Genomic DNA, 20,040 nt, shown 5'->3' on the forward strand with positions numbered 1-20,040 from the left:
CAATAAGTGCATCGATGACGTCGTCCCCACAGTGACTGTACGTAAATACCCCAACCAGAAACCATTATTAGAGTCAACATCCGCACTGAGCTAAAGGGTAGAGCTGCAGCTTTCAAGGAGCGGGATTCTAACCCGGATGCTTATGAGAAATTCCGCTTTGCTCTCCGACGAACCATCAAACAAGCAAAGTGTCAATACAGGACTAAGATTGAATCGTACTGCACCCGCTCCGATACTCGTCAGAGGTGGCAGGGATAGGTATTATTGCTGACTACAAAGGGAAGCACAGCCATGTGCTGCCCAGTGACACGAGCCTACCAGACGAGATAAATGACTTCTGTGCGCGCTTCAAGGCAAGCAACACTGAAGCATAAATGAAAGCACCAGGTGTTTCAGACGACTGTGTGATCACACCCTCCGTAGCTGATGTGAGTAAGACCTTTAAACAGGTCAACATTCACAAGCCCGGAGGGCCAGACTGATTACCAGGACGTGTACTCCGAGCATGCGCTGACCAACTGGAAAGTGTCTTCACTGATATTTTTAACCTGTTCCTGAGTCTGTAATACCAACATGTTTTCAAGCAGACCACCATAGTCCCTGTGCCCAAGAACACCAAGGTAACCTGCCTAAATGCCTACCGACCGGTATCACTCACATCTGTAGTCATGAAATGCTTTGAATGGCTGGTCATGGCTCACATCAACGCCATTATCGCCGAAACCATAGACCCACTCCAATTTGCATACCGACCCAACAGATCCATAGATAACGCATTTTATATTGCACTCAACACTACCCTTTCCTTCCTGAATAATAAGAACACCTACGTGAGAATGCTATTCGTTGACTACAGCTCAGCTTTCAACACCATAGTGCCCTCAAAGCTCATCACTAAACTAAGGACCTTGGGACTAAACACCTCCCTCTGCAAATGAGTCCTGAGCTTCCTGATGGGCTGCCCCTAGGTGGTAAGGGTAGATAACAACACATCTCACTCTGATCCTCAACACGGGAGCCCCCCAGGGGTGCGTGCTCAGTCCCCTCCTGTACTTCCTGTTCACCCATGACTGCATGGCCAAGCACGACTTCAACACCATCATCAAGTTTGCCGATGACACAACAGTGGTTGGCTTGATCACCGACAACGATAAGACAGGCTATAGGGGCAACCTCTCCCTCAATGTGATCAAGACAAAGGAGATGATCGTGGACTACAAGAAAAGGTGGGCCGAGCATGCCCCCCATTCTCATCGACAGGGCTGCAGTGGAACAGGTTGAGAGCTTCAAGTTCTTTGGTGTCCACATCACCAACAAACTGTCATGGTTCAAACACACCAAGACAGTCGCAAAGAGGGCACGACAATGCCTATTTCTCCTCAGGAGACTGAAAAGATTTGGAATGGGTCCCTATATCCTCAAAAAGTTCTACAGCTGCACAATCAAGAGCATCCTGACTGGTTGCATCCCCGCCTGGTATGGCAACTGGGGCCAAGCTTCCTGCCATACAGGACCTCTATACCAGGCGGTGTCAGAGGAAGGCCATAAAAATGCCAAATACTCCAGCCACCCTAGTCATAGACTGTTCTCTCTGCTACCGCATGGCAAGCGTTACCGGAGCCCCAAGTCTAGGTCCAAAGGGCTTCTTAACAGCTTCTACCCCCAAGCAATAAGACTCCTGAACAGCTAACCAAATGGCTACCCAGACTATTTGCAATGACTCCATTTTTACGCTGTTGCTACTCTCTGTTTATTATATATGCATAGTCACTTTACCTCTACCTACATGTACATATTACCTCAATTAGCTCGACTAATCTGTGTCATCGCACATTGCTTCAGTTTATTTTAGTAAATACTTTCTTAACACTTTTCTTAAAACTGCATTGTTGGTTAAGGGCTTGTAAGTAAGCATTTCACTTTAAAGTCTACATCTGTTGTATTCGGCGCATGTGACAAATTCAATTTGATTTGATTAGATTTTGACAAGTCTCTGAATGTCCTTGAGTGGCCCAGCCAGAGCCCAGACTTGAACACAATCGAACATCTCTGGAGAGACCTGACAATAGCTGTGCAGCGATACTCCCCATCCAACCTGACAGAGCTTGAAAGGATCTGCAGAGAAGAATGGGAGAAACTCCCCAAATACAGGTTTGCCAAGCTTGTAGCAACATACCCAAAGAAGACTCAAGGCTGTAATCACTGCCAAAGGGGATTCAACAAAGTACTGAGTAAAGGGTCGTAATACTTATGTAAATGTTTTATGTTTTTTTTTTTACCACTAACTACTCTTAGACTATTAGTCATTACTATGAATGAATCTTTATGCAGTTATGGACTATTGTACAGAGCAAAGGAGAGAATACGTTTATAAAGGGTCTCTCCGGGTTGTAAACACATGGGGCTGGTTTCCTGGACCCAGATTAAGCCTAGTATTGGACTAAAAATCATTCTAAATGAAGAATGTCGATTGAACGTGCTTTTCAGTCCAGGACCAGGATTAATCTGGGTATGGGAAAGGGATCCATGATGTACAGTTAAGTCAGTGCTTACATAAGGTCCCGGGTATCCAACCTCCCCCTTCTGTCCTGGAGTACCAATTTCTCCTGAAACACCCTAGAAGAGCAATACAACAGCATAAAAAGTTAGATTTAAAACATTGTGTATGATGACATTCCAAACATACACATCATTTATCCATACTGTACACTCTACCCTTATATCCAGAGCAGCTTACAGTCTGTGCAGTCAACTAAGGTAGGTAAAACAAACACATATCAGTGGTTGTTTTAGTTATAATGGCAGTTAAGAAACTCCCAGAGCACACAGCACTCCTTATCCCAGTCTCCCACCCCAGCTAAAACATTCACCCTCTGGCCACGGTTTCCTATGGGTCCTGGTCCGCCATTGGTTCCGCCATCACCTGCCGCTCCCTGTATGGTGACAGAAACATCAGTGTGGGAACCGTCACAGGGAACAATAAGACAGAAACCTTGGTCATGTTAATTTGGCAAAAAACTGAAGTAAATGGCTCGAAACGGGAAGGTACCATGTGAACCTGTCTAATAAGAAATGATCGTTATCATTTTCCAGTGCAAAACATTTTGCTACGGTGTGCCCTAGTGAACACAACCCTTGTGTCAAAAGTGACTAATTCAAGAGAGCCCATATTACAGGTCATATTACAACCTGAGATTATTTGAGTGAAAATGAGCTCTATTCTTAATTTGAACAATTCTTGAGTTTAACTGAATGAAATGTGACAGTGATTATGTCCTTGACATTACCTTTGGTCCTGGGAATCCTGGGAAGCCCTCATCACCCTGTAAGGAAGACACTTGTCTGTTCATTTGAGCATACAAGGCAATTTCAGATATCATGCAAGCTCATTATAACATAGAACATTGATTGATTGACTGATTGATTTTGTTGGATATTTAAAAGTAGTAGGCTGCTCCAGACAACACTACATACAACATGATTACATGAATTATTTCGGTGCAGATTGGACAGCTTGGACTGAACAGATGAATATATTGTGCGTACAGTTCAAACAGTTGCAAATTGTATTTTGTCAAAGGTTTGATTATTTACCTTTCTTCCTTTGGGCCCTGCGATTCCAAATCCATCTCGACCATCTTCGCCCTGTAAGAAGAGGATACTGTGCTTACTGCAATTTGACAGATGGCACAGTATTGTCTACTGACCCAATCTTATAGTTAAAAGTACCATGTGCGTTAAACTAACACCGAACAATGTCGCTGTAAGTGCCGCTGACCTGGGTTCAAATAGTATTCAAAATCATCAAATACTTTCACTGTGCTTGATTGAGCCTGCCTGGGGCAACATAAGTAATGAAATGGTCCCAAAAGTGCCTACCCTGCCCATATGGCACTCCAGGCAGGCACAAGAAAACACTCAAAGTATTTGCAAGTTTCAAATACTTTTTAAACCCAGGTCTAATATACAGCCTGAGGTAATGGTTGAGGAGAAAACTGTATGCACTTATCTAAACTGATCATTAGAGTACAAGGATAGTACGTACAAATACAGGGCTCTCCAACCCTAGTCTTCCGTACCTGATTCTAATAATTAGCTGGTTGATAAGCTGAATCAGGTTAGTTACAACTAGGGTTGGATAGAAAACCTACAGGAGGGTAACGCTCCAGGAACAGGGTTGGAGAGCCCTGTACTTGTACCAGGGACTAACTCACAGAATAGGGACAGATCATGTAAGAAGCCAATGAAGCGAGATAGAATGTTTGGTATTAGGTTCTGAGGAGTGAGAGGAGCTCAGAGACATAAATCCTGCTGCTCCATGAACTGGCCATGACTGTGAAATCCAGATTACCATCAGGAGGCCTAGGAGCCTGGAGCACATCTAAGGTTGAGTCCAGATTCTCTACCCGTCTCCTGCAGTGTGTACTTACACACATCCTCATATGGATTTAACATTGATCTGGCCTGGTAAAAGAAACCAAAGTATGGATTTCTGTCTTACCTGCTTATAGGGTAAGAAAACCGTTATATACAGTGCATTCAGAAAGCATTTAGACCCCTTGACTTTTTCCACATTTTGTTACATCACAGCCTTATTCTAAAATGGTTTAAATACAAATATTTCCTCATCAATCTACACACAATACACCATAATGACAAAGCGAAAAAAGATTTTAAGCAAATTTCTAAAAAACAGAAATGCCTTTTTTACATAAGTATTCAGACCCTTTGCTATGAGACTCGAAATTTAGCTTAGGTGCATCCTGTTTCCATTGATCATCCTTGAGATGTTTCTACAACTTGATTGGAGTCCACCTGTGGTAAATTCAATTGATTGGACATGATTTGGAAGGCCATACACCTGTCTATATACGGTCCCACAGTTGACAGTGCATGTCAGAGCAAAAACCCAGCCATGAGGTGGCTTCGGCACCAGTCTCTGAATGTCCTTTAGTGGCCCAGCCAGAGCCCAGACTTCAACCCAATCTAACATCTCTGGAGAGACCTGAAAATAGCTGTGCAGTGGTTTTCCGCATCCAACCTGACAGAGCTTGAGAGGATCTGCAGAGAAGAATGAAAGTCGCCAAATACAGGTGTGCCAACCTTGTAGCATCATACCCAAGACTCGACGCTGTAACCGCTGCCAAAGTTGCTTCAACAAAGTACTGAGTAAAGTGTCTGAATACTTATGTAAATGTAATATTTCAGTTTTTATTTTTATTACATTGGCAAAAATGTCTAAAGACCTGTTTTTGCTTTGCCATTATGGGGTATTGTGTGTAGATTGAAGAGGAAAAAATCGAATGTAATCCATTTCAGAATAAGGCTGTATCGTAACAAAATTTGGGAAAAGTCAAAGGGTCTGAGTACTTTCCGAATGTACTGTACATTTGGAATTTGGGGGAACGATCCCTTTGCCATTGGTGGAAACTCCCTCCTGCCAATGCTTATTGCTTACGCCAATCCAATGCTTAAATCTATGGTTGGGAGAGTGCAAGTGCACACTTCAGGAGAAAGGTAGAGAATTTGGAGGAAATCAAAGTGTCACACTGCTCTAAGCCTAAATTCATATGAACACCATTCCATAGGGCTACAAATGAAACAATTAATCTCATAAATGTATCAATTTCATAGGATAAGAAGTGTAAGAAGATAATTCCAACTGCAATAACATCAATATGATTTATTACACTTGTGTATTTTTATTGTATCCATCTCAATGTATGTTGATCTCATGTAATCTACAATCTGATTAATAGTCAGTTGGTTAACCTTCCCTAGGTTCCAGTTGTGTTGAGCTGACAGGATGTGATGTATTGACTTACAGGTTCACCACGAGGTCCCAGAGGTCCCACGATGCCTTTGGGTCCGGGCTCTCCTGGCTCACCCTATAATGAAAGATACAGAGATACAGCCAGAGAGAGAGAGAGAGATAGTGAAGATGGTACACAGGGAGAGATATAAAAATAAAGAGAGAGGAGAGAGGGAAGAGAGAGGCAGAGCAAGAGAGAGAAAGAGAGAAAGCACATTCCTTCTGAGTTGTGCAGAGATTTCATCTAGATTTATATGCATTTACCCCTTTTATTTGAAATAGATGTGACACACGGGCCTGGATATTTTGTTAGGGAGAATTCTATGTTGACTCTAATAGGCTGTGTATGTGTGTCCAGTAACAGGAGAGTGGGAGGCTTAGGCCAATGTGATTATACTGTAACCTAAACAAGGCCTGGGATGACTGAAGCATTATCTAGACTAGAGAGATGCCAATGATGATCAGTTAAGTTCAGTACCTTGCGACCAAGAGGTCCTCTCCTGCCATTGTTTCCGGGGGGTCCCTGGGCTCCTCCTGGGCCCTGGAATAAAACATTTAAAAATAAGAGAAATCTTATCACCATTGACACCCATGACACAGTCATCTAAGAAGTTACATCGATGCTGAAACAATGCCTGTTGTCGTACAGTGCCCTCAAAAAGTATTCAAGCCCTTTGACTTTTTCCACAATTTGTTATGTTACAGCGTTATTCTAAAGTTGATTGGAAAAAACGTATCATCTATCTACACACAAAACCCCATAATGACAAAGACATTTTAGCAAATGTATTAAATAAAATTAAAAAATGAAATATCACACATTCAGACCCTTCACTATGAGACTCGAAATTGAGCTCAGGTGCATCCTGTTTCCATTGACCATCCTTGAGATGTTTATACAACTTGATTGGAGTCCACCTGTGGTAAATTCAATTGAATAGACATGATTTGGAAAGTCTATATAAGGTCTCACAGTTGACAGTGCATGCCAGAGCAAATGCCAAGCTATGAGGTTGAAGGAATTGTCCATATAGCTCAAAGACAAGATTGTGTTGAGGCACATATCTGGGTAAGGGAACCAAAACATGTATGCAGCATTGAAGGTCTCCAAGAACACAGTGGCCTTCCATCATTCTTAAATGGAAGAAGTTTGAAACCACCAAGAACCTGATGGTCACTGACAGAGCTCTAGAGTTCATTTGTGGAGATGGGAGAAACTTCCAGAAGGACAACCATCTCAGCAGAACTCCACCAATCAGGCCTTCATGGTAGAGTGGCCAGACGTAAGCCACTCCTTAGTAAAAGGCACATGACATACCGCTTGGAGTGCCAAAATGCACCTAAAGACTCTCAGACCATGAGGAACAAGATTCTCTGTTCTGATTAAACAAATATTGAACTCTTTGGCCTGAATGCCTAGTGTCACGTCTGGAGGAAACCTGGCACCATCCCTACAGTGAAGCATGGTGGTGGCAGCATCCTGCTGTGGGGATGATTTTTAGTGGCATGAACTGGGAGACTAGTTAGGATTGAGGCAAAGATAAACGGAGCAAAGTATAGAAAGATCCTTGATGAAAACCTGCTCAGACTTGGACGAAGGTTGTCAACAGGACAATGACCCTAAACACACAGCCAAGACAATGCAGGAGCGGCTTCAGGAAAAGTCTCAATGTCCTTTAGTGGCCCAGCCAAAGCCTGGATTTGAACCCGATCTAACATCTCTGGAGAGACCTGAAAATAGCTGACAGAGCTTGAGAGGATCTGCAGAGAAGAATGAGAGAACCTCGACAAATACAGGTGTGCCAAGCTTGTAGCGTCATACCCAAGAAGACTTGAGGCTGTAATCGCTGCCAAAGGTGCTTCAACAAAGTACTGAGTAAAGGATCTGAATACATTTTTTTATACATGCGCAAACATTTATAACAGCCTGTTTTTGCTTTGTCATTACGGGGCATTGTGTGTAGATTTATGAGGGAAAGAATGTTTCAATCATTTTTAGATCAAGGCTGTAACGTAACAAAATGTGAAAAAAATCAAGGGGTCTGCATACTTTCCAAATGCACTGCACATTTCCGACCACAAGTTGTTCGTGTTTACTATTATACACAATTAGATGCCTTTTCATCAAGTCATATGGTGATGTGCAGTACAGCTCAAAGTCCAAACTTAAAATGTGTCAACATACAAACTTCTTATATCAAAGAGGACTAAAACCCTATGGTAATTCATCACTCATTGAAACATATATATATGACTCCTTTTTTCTCCCCAATTTCGTTGTATCCAATTGGTAGTTTCAGTCTTGTTCCATCGCTGCAACTCCCGTACGGACTCGGGAGAGGCGAAGGTCGAGAGCCATGTGTTCTCCAAAACACGACCTTGCCAAGCCGCACTGCTTCTTGACACACTGCTCGCTTAACCCGCACCGATGTGTCATAGGAAACACTGTACACACATGAGTCACTGAGCACGATGGAACAAGGACATCCCAGCCGGCTAAACCCTCCCCTAACCCGGACGCCGCTGGTCCAATTGTGTGCCGCATCATGGGTCTCCCGGTCGCTGCCGGCTGCGACACAGCCCGGGATCGAACCTGGGTCTGTAGTGACGCCTCAAGTACTGCGATGCAGTGCCTTAGACTGCTGCTCCACTTGGGAGGACGGTTTGAAACAATTAGGTCAAAGATGAATGGGTAGATAGATATAAAATCTACATTAACTAGAACCAACGTTTTCGGCACCATTCCTTTTAGAAGCGTTATGTCTTGATACACAGTAGAGACTAAGGTCTTAACATACTGCAGAACCTGACATGCCAATATCAGAGGTGTGTCATATTCAAAATGGCTCTGGTAGTTTCCTTACCCTTGGTCCAGGGTTCCCGTCCTCACCTCTGGTACCAGGTGCACCAATTGGTCCAGCTTGGCCCTAAATAGGACAAAGCATTACAAAAAAGTGTGATTTGAATCTGAAGGACAATTGCCTGTTGGACTTAGTTCAGCCACCTAGCTCCAGTATAGACATGGCTACTATGAAAGCCCACATAATGACTGATACCAATAAAAGTGTGATGAAAGTAATTGATCAAATCTAGCATGGGAGGATATACATGCACAGCTTAAGCTACACAATGTTCTATCAACAACAAAAAACACACAGAGGGGACGGACGCACTTACCCCGGATCCTCCGATACCTGGCTCTCCCTGCACACCGTTACCTCCGGGTTTGCCAGGGTCTCCCTATAACATCAGAGAAACGCATGTCTCAATTAAGTTCAGTGTATGATTAGACCTCAGGTAACCATCTTTTTAGCAGGCATAAAAAGCCTAAAAAGCGGGGTCCTCACTTCCGTTTTTTAGGGGAAACGGAAATTCCGTTGAAAATACTGTATCCCTGAAAACCAGAAACATTAGCTTTCCTATGACCCCACGGAGAGTGGACCTCAGTAAACATGATCAGTTTGTTGAAATTAGATGAAGTGGGTTTATTGTAGATAATTGAGTAGCTAGCACTAAGGAAAGTCAGCCCAATGTAAGTAAGGACAGCTGCTAGCTAGATATGCTAAGTTTGATCATCAAAATAAATTGATGTTTGTCAATGTTAAGTGTGCTAAGTGTGGGTAATGTTATTATGCTATATGCTACATATATGCTACTGCAAATGCTACACACGTGCTAGTATGTACAGTACGTATACAGTGTGGGTGTATGTAGTGTGGTCATAAGTCTGACGAGTGCATGTGAAGTGTCGTAGATATGCAGATAGCAACGGGTAATGGGGATTGAGGGTGCTGGTTTGCCTGATTGCAGATACAGTAATGTAGCTTGGTTAAGAAACATTAGGCTTTCTTAAGCAATGCATCAAGTGGTCAGGTTCAGGGTTCACTTACAGTTTGTCCGGGTGGGCCTCTTCTACCATCAGAACCCTAGTATAATCCAAACAGGAAAGAAACAAATTAAACAGCCACTGTTATTACTGAGTTACCTCATAATGTGGTGGAGGTAAGTAAACTGGGTAGTTCCACAAAATGAGTGCATTTTGACATTTTAAGTAGAACATTTTAATTTTAAAAGCCTGTTATATTAAATGAAGTGCCCTTTCATTTAGATCTCATGGATTATTCAATATATCCAATTTATTATAAAATATGTCCAATTTATATATCCAATTTATTATTCAATATATCACATTTTTGATAAAGACTTGCTAAAGTGCCAAATTCAGCATTTTGACATTTCCCTCCGTCAACCCTGTGTAACTTCTAGGAAGATTTTAACCCATTTAATCACAAAATCTCTCCAGTTTCACCATCACTGTAAAGCCTTAGTTATTTTGTTGCTTTGACAAAGTCATTTCGAAGATTATTATTTATTTAATGTGATTAGTGATTCATTCTGTAACTCGTTTTAAGGCCAACCCTGTTATGTGAACTGAACTCTAGTTTTAATATGGTGAAACTGTTTCTTTTTTTAAATTATTTGAAAGAAACACCGAACATCAAATCATACAGTACAGCAGGTGAAGTGAGCCGGTTTTATTATTTTTGGCTGGTGGAATGCCAGGTGGAAGCTAAGGAGATGGAGAAAATTCAGGCGTTTGATTGAAAATATGCGGAGTGAGTCAAAAACAGAACACGTAGAAGGCTGTTGTATAAAACACCTGTCTCCGAATTACAGCTTTAAAGTAAGGGCAACCATGGCATCCATGACAGAGAGGGAGAAGTGTTCATCCATGTATACAGGTAACAGAGTCTAGCTAGCTACATTTTCAGATATGATACGTTTCTAATTTTGTCAGAAAGTCATTTTTATTGCAAGTTAAAGCTTAATGTTAGTGAATGTTATCTGACTGGCTTGCTAGCTAATGTTACGTGTATGATTGTGTAGTAATATTATTCATATCGCAGAGCCATTTGCATTGCTAGTTATAGCCTAATGTTAGTTAGCTAGCTAACATTGAACCTAGTTTGTTTAGCTACCTGCAGATTTTTGCAGTGTAGTAATGTTAGTAGTTGGGATTATGGTTCATTGTTTAGCTAGCTACATGTTAGTTACATGTCTAAACAAAAGACTCCACTATAACCATTTCACTATACCATTTACACATTCTGTATCCTGTGCATGTGACAAATACACTTTGATTTTATTTTATATAGTGTGTGTTTACCAGAGACGGTAATGTGAAGAACAATATGACCTGCTCCAAAGTCAAATTAAGATATAACGTTAGGCCAACGAGACAGTGTCCAAGTTCAAACATTCTCTGGTAGAATGCTCAGCTTTTATTTCATCACACTCACAACCGTAAGCTATTTTCTGTAATTGGCTCGCCATTAACTTGTAAACAATGATCTTGTTGTGAGTTTATTTTCCTGTAATAATTCATACAAATTAGATGAAGTTAAGACGTTGTCAGCTATATGATATGGACATTATTTGAACTGGCTAGCCAGCTAACTTCACATTAGCTAGCTAGCTAACAAGCTAGAAACTAACCAAAACATTGTTCAGAAAGTTTGTTTTAGTTGCCTGGTTTGCTAGATTGACCTATACTAAATACATTTTTAAACAAATGGGTTTATTGGTTTTAAAATACACAAGTTATGTCATTTTGGACTACCAGGCTGCTGATGTCATGCAGCCTGTAGTTTTTGTGTTTATACTTTTGTTTATACTTGTTTGATGTTGGATGTCCCTGTGACAAATGTCAACAAACATGTTAATAGACGTAGTATAAACCAACTTTTAGTCTTAAAATCTTGAGGATGTTTAGTACACTACCGTATTCATTATTTTTAGCACATGGCCTCACATGGGAATCCTTAAAGAGATGGGTGAGGCTAAGGCTTAAGAGGGTCTGAATGATGCTGAATGGGTGTAGACAAAGAAAAGCTCTCCAGTAGGCATACCAAAATATTCAAGGGCTCTGCGCCTCTACTTTTATCCAACGTAAAAAAAAAAAAATGTAAAAAAATTCTGTTACAGAAGACTGAATCGAGCTGGCCGGTCACATATATTGACGGGCTAGAAATATTTGAATAATGTTATTATTTTGTGAAGCTTGCGATTGCCACTCCCTGTTGCACACAACAAGCATCCATTCCCAATGTCACAAGGGGATTCATGGCTGATTTAAGAATAAATTGTCAACCCTGTTACGGTTAACCCTGTTACAGTCAACCCTGTTACTTTATTTGTCACTTAATAGGCACTTACCATAGCCATTTATTTATTTTACCTCTTGAGATGGGAAAACTTCAATTTTATTAAAATGTGTTCTTTATGACAAAATTTTAAAATTAAAGAATTGTCAAACCTGTTACGGTTAACCCTGTTACAGTCAACCCTGTTACTTTATTTGTCACTTAACAGGCACTTACTATAGCCATTTATTTATTTAACCTCTTGAGATGGGAAAACTTCAATTTGATTAAAATGTATTCTTTATGACAAAATATTAAAATGAGGTGAAATCAAATGTTGTTTTTTTACTAAGTTACACTCAAAAGGCACCAAATTGGTGGAACGACCCAACTATTGTGTTTAATGAAACATTAAGCCAAATATCAGACAAGAGCTTTTAGTAATAGAGAAGAAGAGAGAGAGTGGTCCTACCGTCCTGCCTGGTTCACCGGGGCCTCCCATCTTACCATCGTCCCCTGGCTCTCCCTACGATTCAAGACAAAGTCCATCAGTGAGAGAAACTATTTAAGTTACTATTTAAACTGGAAATGAGTGATGAACATGCTCACTCGTACTCACTGTGCAATGGCAAAAAAGCACTCAAAATATCAAGAATACCTGGATACTGGATAGTTAATTTCCTATACAAAACACTGTAATCTCCAAAGCAGTTCACATTATAGCTTGGCGAGCGGAAGAGAGTCAGGAAGACATTACCACTGGGCCGACATCGCCTGGGTCTCCTTTAGGTCCAGCCACGTTGTTATCTCGCCCTGTGGTTCCCTGGGAAACATAAATCAAATGGAATCAGATACAGAATCAGTTTGGCTCTTAATGATGTGGTAGAAATAATTGGTTGACTAGTTTGGTTTGTTTCTCTGTTATATTTACCATAAGAATCCCAATCATTACTTGTCATGATATCATTATAAGGTAATACCAAATGATGATCGAACCAGGATCAATTTACCCATTCCTGGCCCTGAATAAAATCATTATGTAAAGAAAACAAGCTCTGATCTGGAATAAAGTGGTCAGAGGATACTCACAGGATCTCCTCGGATTCCGGTATCCCCGATGTCTCCTTCATGTCCTTTAGTTCCTTTGGGTCCCTGAACACAAAGAACACAGAAGTATCTGTGAGTGATAACCATATCAGAATCATGAAAATTAATGAATGCATGGAAAAGTATCAAAACATTATATTTGTGAGGTTGCAATGACCATACGAGGACTCACCCTTCTCCCAGGGTTTCCTCTGTCTCCTGGGGGTCCAGCGACTCCACTCTTGCCCTAGTGGAAGGCAATAAATCAGTCAGCCACACATTACAGTGTGGTCTAAACGTGAATCATAAGTCATCATATTAGTCTCTACTACTGTGGGTCTGATTTGTGGGAACAACTTCAAGCAAAAGCACTCAAAGTTGGATTTACGGTACATTTTGCTATGTAAGATGGTGGATTATAGAGTGGATTTCAAAAGCCCTTCTGGCATGGGACCAAGATTTTAAAAACTGTAACTGTTCCCTTGAAGTTCGGTATGACAGTCCATGCCATAGTTTAAAATATCTTAAAGTTATGTTTTTCTTACCTCTTCTCCATTGATGCCATCCAGGCCAATCTCTCCAAATTCACCCTGATAGAAGACAAGGGTTGTTGGGGGTTGATACTCATCATTAACATTCAAACAATGATCAGTATTATGTGATCAATATACTGTATCGATTATCATTTGAATATACAGTGCCTTCAGAAAGTATTCACATGCCTTGACTTCAACATTTTGTTGTTTTACAGGCTGAATTTAAAATAGATTACATTAACATTTTATGTCACTGGCCTACTACACACAATACCCCATGATGTCAAAGTGGAATTATGTTCCCAGACATTTTAAAACATTTATAAAAAATAAAAAGTTGAAATGTCTTGAGTCAATAAGTTTTCAACCCATGTGTTATTGCAAGCCTAAATACGTTCAGGAGTAAAAATGTGCTTAACAAGTCACATAATTAGTTACATGTACTAACTCTGTGTGCAATAACTGACTACCTCATCTCTGTACCCAACATATACAATTATCTGCAAGGTCCCTCAGTAGAAGAAAACCTGGTTCAGTCTGCTTTCCAACAGGCACTGGGAGACAAATTCACCTTTCAGCAGGATAATGACCAAACACACAAGGTCAAATATACACTGGAGTTGCTTACCAATATGACATTGAATGTTCCTGAGTGGCCTAGTTACAATTTTGACTTAAATCGGCTTGCAAATCTATGGCAAGACATGAAATGTCTGTATAGCATCGATCAACAACCAACTTGACAGAGCTTGAAGAATAAAAAAAATAATAATAATGTGCAAATATTATACAATCCAGGTGACAAAACTCTTAGAGACTTACCCAGAAAAACTCACAACTGTAATCACTGCCAAAAATTATTCTAACATGTAATTGAATACTTATTTAATCAATATATATTAGTGTTTTATTTGTTATATTTATTTTTAAGTCAAGGGGTGTGAATACTTCCTGAAGGCAATTTCTCAATTTCAAAAACTCACCTTTTCTCCAGAGTACCCACGACCACCCTGATCAAGAGAGAGAAAAAGAGATATCTATTGTTAAATATTTTATGCAAAAAAAGTACTACATACCATTATGATTTCACATCAATTAACCTGATGATTGATACAGTGGTGCTAAGTGGGTACTTACCTTGATGCCCCTCTGTCCAGGACATCCCTGGAAACCTTGAGTTCCGTTGACACCAGGAGGACCTCTGTCTCCCTGTCACAGGACGAGAAGTAAGAGATTTCATGTAACAAAACATAGTGTACGTACACTGTATCGAATAACATTGAGATTGACGATGGTTGCCGTGCATCACCCTAGGGTCCTACACATTTGTGACCTAGTATTCTCTGCATCGTTGCGGAAGAGCTTGTAAGGAAGCATTTCACTGTACTGTTTTACGCCTGCTGTATCCTGTGCACGCAACAAATAAAATTTTATTTGATTGCACTTTGAGCATCTGGAATTATTACTATTAAACTTCAGAGCAGGTGTATAGTGTGGACTGAGGGCACAGTCTTACTAAAGAAGACAGAAAGAAAGCTGAACATGTATTTGTGCGGTTATTAATAAGGTTTCAGATAAAGTATAAACATAAATCTGACTTACGGATCCACCCTCATCTCCGGGATGTCCTGCTCCACCTGCTCCGCCTGGACCACCCTGCAAGATAAGAAGTATATTATGCATAAATCTACACAGTATAACTAACTCATCACAATAGTAAAGCACAAGGCCTTTCATCGTCTACAGAAACATTTTCCTAGCCATTTTTTCATTTATACACTTAATATTAGCATACTTAAGTTCAAGTAATAATAATAAAGAACATTAGTAACCTTCAGTCCTCCAAGTCCGACTGCTCCTCTGTCTCCCCTTCTGCCGGTGCATTTGCATGGCACCGCGCAACACTCCCTCTCAGCAATGTTGTCCTGTAAATTGCAAAGTTTACAAAGTTGGAATAGAAGACGGAACAAAAACAATTGTGTACAGCCAAGATAATTGGTTGATTATCCACTCAATCAAAATGTGCATCTCTGTGACTTGACTGGGACTTAAATTATCTTCCTTTAAGATGTTCAATGTGGTCATACTGTAGCTTGTCCTTAGTCTTTCTCCAGGTTCTTTCCTCAAAGCGTTTGTGGGGCAAAATTGGGTTACATGGCAGTTGGGCTGTATGGTACAGTATAGGTACAAGTACAAAAACAGGTAACATTTCAGTAGTGAGTGACTGTAACACCACTAGGGTTGCAATCACTAGGGTTGAAATTTTACCAGTAAACTACCAGATTTTTGGTCACTTTCAAGGATATAGAATTTTGTCAAATACATCTAGTGGCATTTTTGGTTACTTCATTTTATCACAAGTGTCTGTCATTATCTCTGGCCCTCAGTGTGGCCTTATCACATGTAAAATATATTTTAAAAATCAACTAAAAAATGATTACCATTATTTTAAAATAAGAAGAGAATGACAACGCTGTAAAACATTATCCTAAATATAAACCATCAACTTAATGAATACCAATGGTGTTTAATATGAGGGAATCAGTATGAAATATCCTTTATATTTTTCTTTAATCACTTATCATTTATAATACCATGTCAATAGGTCTTTGTTGGGGCAAAACTGATGGCAGTTGTGAAAAAGACAATAGTTGGAAGAGTTTTTCATTCGATTTGGGATTAGATGCTTTTTTAATTAATAAGGCTATTTTCTCTGGAACCATATGGTCTATCCACCAGAAACAAATGTATTATTTGGACACAGATGTAAAACAGGTAATATTATATATGAATACATTTTTAAAAGTTATTCAAGTATAAATTACAAAATGTATCATAGATTGCCATAGATTACCTGTTAATTACAGAAGATTCTGGTAACTTTAATAAATTACATGTAGCTTTGCAACCCTAGACACCACTCACCAGTTCCTCCAGAAGCTCGTAGTCCAAGTCCATGACATTAACTCTGAGGGGTCTGGTGTACCTGAAACCGCGGCCAAACTCCAGGAGCACGGCCTCCTCAAACCTGGGTACCCGCTCCAGACCCACCAGGATAAAGCTGTTCACACCTAGCATGGCACAACACACACAAGACTCAGATTCTATTCCCTTTGTCCAGGATGTTTCTCAGTTAATGCAGTTTCAACCGTTTATTTTCCAGACATAATAATTCTCCTCACCTGAAATCTTAAGTTCTTCAACCTGTCTCTTCATTTCATTATACTGGCCATCCAGACCATCAGTCAGATGGATCACAACCTGTGCGGGGGGTGGACAATCATTTAATTTCATTAATCGTGAATGGCATTTGTTTAAATTTGTTTGCTTTACTCTCAAGTCAAACTTAAAATGGCAGACTTCAAATCTGCTCTCACACAGTTACATGTTTATGAAGATAATTACATTAAGTAAAAAATAAAAAGAGACAAACAGACACACCTTGACCGCATCTGCTGCTCGGCTTTTGAACCTGGACCCATATGCGGCAATGGTCTTGGCGTTGAGAAAGTAGGGTCCGCGGGCGCGCAGTGCTCGGAATGCCTCGAACAGCATGTCGGCGTTGTCCGTGAACTCCAGGTGGACGGGTTCTGAGGCGGCATCCATGGCCAGGATGCCCACCTGGATCAATGGGATCTGGCCCGACGAGCAACTGATGCCCGTCATCTTGGTGATCCTTTGGAGGATGGCACCCATCTTGGACTCCAGGATCCTCTGGGCCTGGAAGATGTTTGGTGAGGACACATCAAAGCCTACCAACACCTCCAGACTGCAGGCTGAAAGAGAGAGAGAGGATATACGGTGAGGTTGGCTTGTTGTTGGTGTTTGGAGCTTCTCTGTACCACAACTTTTAATATAGATGTTTTTTTGTCATTTCTTTTATCAATGTTCTATATGAAAGTGAATGTAAGTAAAACAATCATCAGGAAGTGAAATAGACATGCCATGTTATGTCCCCCTGATACCAACACTAAGGAATAAAAATTAAAATGGTTCTCACTTTTTGAGGGCTCCTGGCTCACGCCAGTGCAGAGCTTGATTCCCTTCACCTCATCATCCAATGTCTCAAGGATTTGCTCGTTGAGCTCAGAGAGCTCCACAAACGTGCTTGCCCTGGCCACTGTGGAGGCCTCACTCGCCAGGTTGTTCAACTCATCCTCAATGTCACCCACGCCGACAGCGTAGATGCGCACGCCGGTGGCCTTTAACGCCAGAGCTGAGGTCTTACTGTCGTCGGCCGACCTTCCGCCGGTGATGATCATCAGGATCTGGGCGATTCCCTCATCCTTCCTGCTGCCTTTATCTTTGATGAAGTGGTTCTCCTGTACGTGGTGGATGGCGGTGCCTGTATTGATCCTGCGGCCTCCCTTGTACTCGGTGCGGCTGATGGCATCGATTATGTCGTCCTTGTTCTTGTAGGTGTTGAGGTAGAACACGTCGGTGACGTCGGTGGTGTAGCTCGCCAGACCAATCTGCAGGTTGTCACGCTCAGTAAAGAAGAGGTCGATGAGGTTCTGGATGAACCCCATCACCTCCTTGAAGTTGTCCTTGCCCAGGTTGATGGAGCCGTCCACCAAGAATACAATATCAGCAACCTTGGCTTTAGGGAGGACCGATGCAGAGAGAGAGAACAGAGAGAGTGAGTGAGAGAGCGAGAGAGAGGGATAGAGGGAAAGAGAGAGGTGCCATGTTGAATCATATCTACAGTATTTATTTCCATTTTATTTTGTATTTATCAATACATTTCTTATACAGAATAAGGTGAGAATGCATTTCTGCGTGGTTTCACTTACTTGGGACGACAAAATCTGGTGGTGCCTCAACAGGCATTGTTCCGTTCAGCCTGGCAATAAACCTCTCCTTAATGACAGGCAAGCCGGGGAAAGCGGGTACCTGGAGAACATCTGCAGAGCTGGTGGCAATCTGGTTGAGCTGCCTGGAGTCTGCTCCACCAGCCCCGATGCCGATGCAGTTAACCCGGGAGCCTTTAAGCAGAGGGCCGTACACGGACACGTCAGTGGGGGACCTTCCGCCGGTAAGGACCACTAGATGCTGGGAGGCCTGCGCAAGCCGGACACCCGCCGAGGCTTTCAGCTCATTCCTGGTCACATACTCGATGGCGTTGGCAAGATCGGATGATCTTCCACCCTGCTGGCGTAGTCTTTTGATGGCTGAGAGCACAGCTGTTTTTTTGTTGTGGGAGTTGAGAGAGAACTCGGTCTTGACCTTGTCGGAATATTGGACGACAGCGACCCGTACCTGGTCAAGTTGCACATCTAGTTGCTGAACGATGTTGAGGATGAAGTCACGGATGTGGGCAATGCCATTGGAGCCTGTGGAGTCCGAGCCATCGATGAGAAAGATGATATCTTTCCGCCCCATGTTGAGGTTAGCTGAGAAGTAAGACACAAGAAAAAGTAAAGCAGGTGGTGTTTCACTTTTCTTGTTGGCAAAATATCTTTAAAAAAAGTCAACAAGGGGATCATAACAGTTGAGCCAAAATCATACAAAACATAACATAAATTTCCATCATATTCAAAAACATTTTTGATTGGTAAGCACTATTTAGAATTACGTTGGGTTAAATAATCTAGTATGTCTTACCAATATCCAAAACTGAGGGAACAAAACTGCCGGAGATGTCAGTGGTGGTCATGGTGTTGACTGAAGCAATAAGCTGCTGCTCCACTGTTGGAAGCTGCCCGAAGTTGTTAATGGAGTAGGCAAGTTCTGGCTTTAGGGCGATCTGCCTCAGTTCATTGGGGTCGGCATTCTTTGTGCCGATGGCTAAAGGGGCAACCAGGTTGGTCTTCAGCTGATTAACCGGTCCAGAGACGTCATCGTTGGACTTTCCCCCTGTGACTAGAATCAGGAACTGAGGAACTCCCTCCTCAATGCGGCTACCTGCTGATTTCTGGTAGATGTTCTTGGAGATCCATTCAAGGGCACGACCAGTGTTCCGACGGTTCCCACCGCTGCTCTGAAGCTTCCTCGTGGCCTGGCGGACCTCGTCTTTGGTGGAGTGCTCGTTCAAGAGGAACTCCACCGTGGCACCGTCGCTGTACTGCACCACTGACACCCTCACCCAATCCAGACCCACGTCCAGCTTTTCCACGACCCTCCCAATCATGTCACGGATGGCGGGGAACTCGCTGCGCACCGCTGTTGTGCCGTCAATGAGGAAAACCACGTCCCTCTTTTCTCCGCCAGTGAATACTACGGTTGTGGTGACTGTGAGAGAAGACAGGCACATCAAATGTGTTTGTTGACAACACAAGTTGAGCTGCAATGTCAATGGTGGCCCACCCATTAGGGAAATAGAGGACACTAAATATAATATATCATTATTATTGAGAATACATTTTTTGTAATGAACCTTTGAGCAGAATATTAAAAAAAAAAAAAAATATTGAACTAGACTACAGCATTGCACAATCACAGGTGGTGATGCAAACTACTGAAA

At 41.7% G+C, this 20,040-nt stretch overlaps 1 protein-coding gene across 1 annotated transcript in view; it reads right to left on the reverse strand.

Annotated features, from left to right (window-relative positions):
* LOC110519979 (collagen alpha-3(VI) chain) overlaps positions 1-20,040 on the reverse strand; it is a 42,713-nt gene that overhangs the window by 12,789 nt on the left and 9,884 nt on the right. The window contains exons 11-34 of the mRNA XM_090229532.1: positions 19,182-19,808; positions 18,371-18,970; positions 17,578-18,177; positions 17,019-17,353; positions 16,760-16,838; positions 16,503-16,648; positions 15,410-15,502; positions 15,180-15,233; positions 14,715-14,786; positions 14,561-14,587; positions 13,587-13,631; positions 13,235-13,288; positions 13,045-13,107; positions 12,713-12,778; positions 12,428-12,481; positions 9,703-9,738; positions 8,990-9,052; positions 8,677-8,739; positions 6,291-6,353; positions 5,826-5,888; positions 3,595-3,645; positions 3,288-3,323; positions 2,871-2,933; positions 2,554-2,616 (exon numbers count right to left, since the gene is read on the reverse strand). Of these exons, the coding sequence (XP_090085658.1) occupies positions 2,554-2,616; positions 2,871-2,933; positions 3,288-3,323; positions 3,595-3,645; positions 5,826-5,888; positions 6,291-6,353; positions 8,677-8,739; positions 8,990-9,052; positions 9,703-9,738; positions 12,428-12,481; positions 12,713-12,778; positions 13,045-13,107; positions 13,235-13,288; positions 13,587-13,631; positions 14,561-14,587; positions 14,715-14,786; positions 15,180-15,233; positions 15,410-15,502; positions 16,503-16,648; positions 16,760-16,838; positions 17,019-17,353; positions 17,578-18,177; positions 18,371-18,970; positions 19,182-19,808 (3,416 nt within the window). The remainder of the gene's footprint in view (positions 1-2,553; positions 2,617-2,870; positions 2,934-3,287; positions 3,324-3,594; positions 3,646-5,825; positions 5,889-6,290; positions 6,354-8,676; positions 8,740-8,989; positions 9,053-9,702; positions 9,739-12,427; positions 12,482-12,712; positions 12,779-13,044; positions 13,108-13,234; positions 13,289-13,586; positions 13,632-14,560; positions 14,588-14,714; positions 14,787-15,179; positions 15,234-15,409; positions 15,503-16,502; positions 16,649-16,759; positions 16,839-17,018; positions 17,354-17,577; positions 18,178-18,370; positions 18,971-19,181; positions 19,809-20,040) is intronic.

The sequence above is a fragment of the Oncorhynchus mykiss genome, chromosome 3, assembly GCF_057628025.1.
Source record: "Oncorhynchus mykiss isolate SJ-2025 chromosome 3, ASM5762802v1, whole genome shotgun sequence".
NCBI classification, from domain to species: Eukaryota; Metazoa; Chordata; class Actinopteri; order Salmoniformes; family Salmonidae; genus Oncorhynchus; species Oncorhynchus mykiss.